Genomic DNA, 4,708 nt, shown 5'->3' with positions numbered 1-4,708 from the left:
ATACTCGGAATACAACTATGGATTTGCATTGTTTCTATGCCACAAAAAGAAAGGAAAATAATAATAATAACAAAAGCTGCGTTCTTTATGTAACGTGTGAAAAATTTTGGGATGCCGATGATCCGCATCGCGGCGGAAATTATGAGGGGCAATTATTAATTGAAAGAAAGTAACAACGAATTAATTCAATATTGGAAAGCCGAGAGTGCGAGAGCGAAACTACACATATTGTTCAATGACCTTTCTCTTTTATTTACTCTCACTTTTGCCGTAAAATCTTGACGGACTCCGGGGTCACGGCCAGAATCTTCCACCGTTTAATCCCATCCTCCGGGGCGCTTCCCCCGCCAAAAACCGCGACGTTTATTGCCGAACCGCCAAAGAGGGATTCCATATATAAATTGTCCCATTCACGGATTCAACCATAATACAACAGCTGAGCACACAGAGAGCATTCGAAAGAGCTTCTTGTGCAGCCGAAATGTCCGTCAAGTTGAGATGTTTGGGTGCCGCGCTTGCCGTGAGTTTAATTTGTTCTTGCGAATCATTTGAGGAACGGTGTGGTTAATTGTTCATTTTTTCTGTTACAGTTCCTGTGCGCTATGTCGCAAATCGGGTTGGTCCTCGCTACGTTTGGAAAAGAACAGTAAGTTTTTTTTTGTGGATTAAAATTTTTGTTAATTGGGATTATTTTTTTGATTAGCGTTCATATCAGAATACACGTGCCTGAACCACATAAAGAAGTGTTAGTTCACGACGATGGTGGACATGGCGGTGATTTCGGTGGACATGGTGGACCAGACTTCGGAGGACACGGAGGAGGTGGCGGCGGAGGAGGTGGAGGTCCTGCTATTGTTAAGGTTATTGAGAGTCATCACCATGTAGGAGGAGGTGGCGGCGGTGGTCACGGAGGCGGTGGAGGAGGAGGAGGACACATCATTGAAGATCATGGTGGTAATGGACTTGGACACGGAGGAGGATTCGGCGGTGGTTTCGGCGGAGGTCATGGAGGAGGATTCGGAGGTGGTCATGTCGAAGTTCACGGCGGCGGAATCGGAGGAGGATTCGGAGGTGGACACGGTGGCGGAGGTGGACACGGTGGCGGATTCGGAGGAGGTGGACATGTTGAAGTTCATGGCGGAGGATTTGGAGGTGGACACGGAGGAGGATTTGGAGGTGGCCATGGAGGTGGCATAGGAGGAGGATTCGGAGGAGGTCACGGAGGAGGATTCGGCGGTGGACACGGAGGAGGATTCGGAGGTGGTCATGATGAAATTCATGGTGGCGGAGGAGGAGGTGGTCACATTGAAGTTCATGGTGGCGGATTTGGAGGAGGACATGGAGGTGGAATAGGAGGATTCGGAGGCGGTCATGATGAAATCCACGGAGGTGGTCATGGAGGAGGAGGAGGCGGTGGTCACGTTGAAGTTCACGGAGGTGGAATCGGTGGAGGATTCGGAGGTGGACACGGAGGTGGAGATGATGGTGGTCATGGCGGCGGCTTCGGAGGTGGACACGTCGAAATTCACGGAGGTGGTGGAGGAGGCGGATACGGAGGTGGATTTGGAGGTGGACACGGTGATATTGGAGGAGGATTTGGAGGTGGACATGGAGGCGGTGGACACGGTGACATCGGTGGAGGATTTGGAGGTGGACATGGAGGCGGAGACATTGGAGGAGGATTCGGAGGTGGACATGGAGGCGGTGGACACGGTGGAGGCGGTGGAATCATCGTTGAGGGTGAAATCTCAGGTGGACACGGAGGAGGATTTGGAGGTAGCGGACACGGAGGTGGTTTCGGAGGCAGTGGACACGGAGGAGGATTTGGAGGTAGTGGACACGGAGGAGGATTTGGAAGCAGTGGACACGGAGGAGGATTCGGAGGTAGCGGTCACGGAGGTGGATTCGGAGGCGGATTTGGCGGTGGACACGGAGGAGGTGGAGGACATACCCAAATCGAAGAACACGTGATCATTGCTAACGGCGGAGGCGGTGGTCATGGAGGTGGCATCGGAGGTGGTCACGGAGGTGGAGGAGGCGGCGGTTTCGGAGGCGGCCACATCGAGTCAAACCACGTCGAAGCTCACGGCGGAGGCGGTGGTGGAGGTGGAGGAGGAAGTGGATACGGAGGCGGCTCAGGACTCGACCAAGGAAATGGACACGCGTGGACAGGACTGTTAACAAACAGCGGTCATTAATTATTTGTTGATTTATTTGTTTAATTATCTATGTTATTATTATTTATTGATTTACAAAATAAACTTATCTTAAGAAATACGCTATTTAATTAACCTACTTAAATAAGAGGATATTCCCTAAAATTACTACAAAATACTTACCAATTACATAACTCAACAGAACTGCAAAAATCATTAAAAATTACACTATTGTCAAAATTGTTTATTATTTACAAAAGACTATCGTTATTTAAACAAATGCGAACAATTATACCACCTTAAATTATGTAAATAAAAAATAGTTACTAAAAAAATTCGAAATAAACTATTTTCGTAATTTAAACACAATAATACATATCTAATCTAAAACTATTCAAAGGTGCCTACACACTACACAATACTACCAAATACATTTTTCAAAATTCTGTATCGAAAAAGACAAGTATGCTGTCTGTATTCGCAATGTAACAACCTCTAATAATTTATATAACTAACAAAAAGTTACCAACCCAATTATATTTGAATTACACTTGACAAATACTTGACACGTTATTTGTCAACTATAACGAATAGCCGACTTATTCAAAGAAAATGCATTCAACGATTCGTTCCATTAATAACGAAGATCACCGTCGATCATGAGACTTTCACTTCATTTCACGACCAAGAGCATGCGACTTTTTTGTGTTAGTATCAAATGCGAGAAATGTCAGCCATATATGAATCAGTAATTTCCACTTAGAGAGTGAACTTTTACAATTTCATTATTACAACAGTTGATGAGATCTCAGACACAAAATCAATATTGTTTATATTATATCCTAATAAAAGAATTAAACCAAATTAAATTATTTCATAACGGACAATTTGTTACACTGACCTACTTTTTAATTTTTATTCATATAAATTAATTTACTCAACAAATATAACTTCTTACAATTTTACTAAAATACAATTCTTAAAATTAGTGTATTAATGAACAAGAAATTTAGTGAATCATTTATATTAGTAAAACTAGTAAAAAAACGACTAGTTCAGGCTGTAATAGATAACATTTTAAATTAATTGGAAACCATTTTTATAGAATCAAAAAGATATTTTGTAAAACGCAAAGATTAACCATTATTAATGAATAATAGACAGGTACTTTCTTAGAGTGGCCTCGATATTTTAGAAAACGCAAAAATTGCAACTAGTTGATGGATTTATATATGTAGTTTGTTGAAAAAAAGTTTATGACTCATAATATGATTATTTTATTTAATTAGCTTAAACTAATTTAAATTTTATATAAATTAACGTGTATTAATTACATCCATGTCTGTAGACTAATAGCTTGATTATTTAGTTTTTTAACATGCTTTTGGTTAAAAAGTTTAATTAAATTTGATCTTTTGTGTTGCTTCTATTAACCATTGTTATTGTTGCAGGAAATTGAAATAGAAATCGAGACATCTGCGGTGCAATACGGTTTTGCATCTGTTTTAGAAAACGTAATGATGAGCGTCTTATCTCCCAATTTCCTAATTGCCAGCTTTCGGAACGTCAAACTGCAAGGCTACCAAAACGTAGGTCAATATGTTGGCGCAAATCTGAAGAAAGAAAGAAACAAAAACGAGAACAATTAATCCATTCATAATAAAAGGAGACCCGAATCTGGAGCATTTTTACCGGTCCGGCGATGCGCAGATCGACGGTGAAAATGCCGTTGGCCGTGAGCGGTCTGAACTGCTTGAGTTTCTCCAAAAACATCCGCACTTGCAGAAACTCCCCGGACTCGGAGATCCTCGTCGAGTACTCCAGCAGGTAATAGCTGAGGCCGTGAATCTGATGATGATCGGATAAATCCGAGAGAAAATTTTTATGTATTCGATGCAACAAACGACAAATGTTAATAAATAACTTTTACTTTTCTTCTCTCTCTCTNAGAGAAGAGAACGTTGCTTCTTACCATGTTGTTGAGGTACTGGAAGTTCTTCAGGAGCAGGAAGAGCGCGGCCGTATGGAAGCCAACGTAGACGCAGTTCAGGTAGTGCGTGGTCCTGGACCTCGGCACCGAAGAGAAGTCGTAAGCCGTATAGATAATAACGGCGTACCAATTGATTATGAGAACTGTTAACTCGACGACCGTGTGGATGAGAAGCTGCGGGTTCAAGCTGGAATTTAGGTCGTAGAGGACCAAGCAGATGTCTTCATGAAGCGAACGAAAGAACTCTACTTTTTCTTCGCCGTTTAACAGTTTCACACTGCTCGTTGGAGGATGCAGCTCCGAGCAGCAGTTGTAATAGAACACGCTGAGGAAATCCTTCTTCGGGCTGAACTGCTCCATGTGCTTAATTGGATGTACTTGGACGTAATTCAAGCAGCTTTTAAAGTAGTTCTCGTAGCAACTCAGTATACCAATGAAGACGTTAGTGTAGAACAGGAACAAAGCGTAAAAGATAAAAACAACATTTTGCAACAAAGTATTCAAGAAAGCGTTCAAATCTAACTCGGATACAAACGTGGTGGAATAATGCAACCACGTCAAG

At 42.3% G+C, this 4,708-nt stretch overlaps 1 protein-coding gene across 1 annotated transcript; it reads left to right on the top strand.

The window, feature by feature from the left end:
• The first annotated feature begins 481 nt into the window (after window positions 1–481).
• On the top strand, window positions 482–2,198 carry LOC108564182 (glycine-rich cell wall structural protein-like). Its single transcript, XM_017923134.1, has 3 exons — window positions 482–520; window positions 591–646; window positions 704–2,198. The coding sequence occupies exons 1-3, from the start codon at window positions 482–484 to the stop codon at window positions 2,196–2,198; spliced, it is 1,590 nt and encodes a 529-aa protein (XP_017778623.1).
• The last annotated feature ends 2,510 nt before the right edge of the window (window positions 2,199–4,708 follow it).

Source organism: Nicrophorus vespilloides, unplaced genomic scaffold (genome assembly GCF_001412225.1).
Source record: "Nicrophorus vespilloides isolate i.1.1-1 unplaced genomic scaffold, Nicve_v1.0, whole genome shotgun sequence".
In the NCBI taxonomy this organism is placed as follows: domain Eukaryota; kingdom Metazoa; phylum Arthropoda; class Insecta; order Coleoptera; family Silphidae; genus Nicrophorus; species Nicrophorus vespilloides.
Note: the sequence above shows the minus strand (reverse complement) of the source record. Positions and strands in the feature narration are given on the sequence as shown.

Excerpts from the sequence above, each read along its gene's own strand:
- LOC108564182 (XM_017923134.1), top strand. The coding sequence starts at position 482 with ATGTCCGTCAAGTTGAGATGTTTGGGTGCCGCGCTTGCC. Across the intron at positions 521-590 it reads GTTTGGGTGCCGCGCTTGCC|TTCCTGTGCGCTATGTCGCA; the intron begins GTGAGTTTAATT and ends TTTCTGTTACAG. Across the intron at positions 647-703 it reads GCTACGTTTGGAAAAGAACA|CGTTCATATCAGAATACACG; the intron begins GTAAGTTTTTTT and ends TTTTTTGATTAG.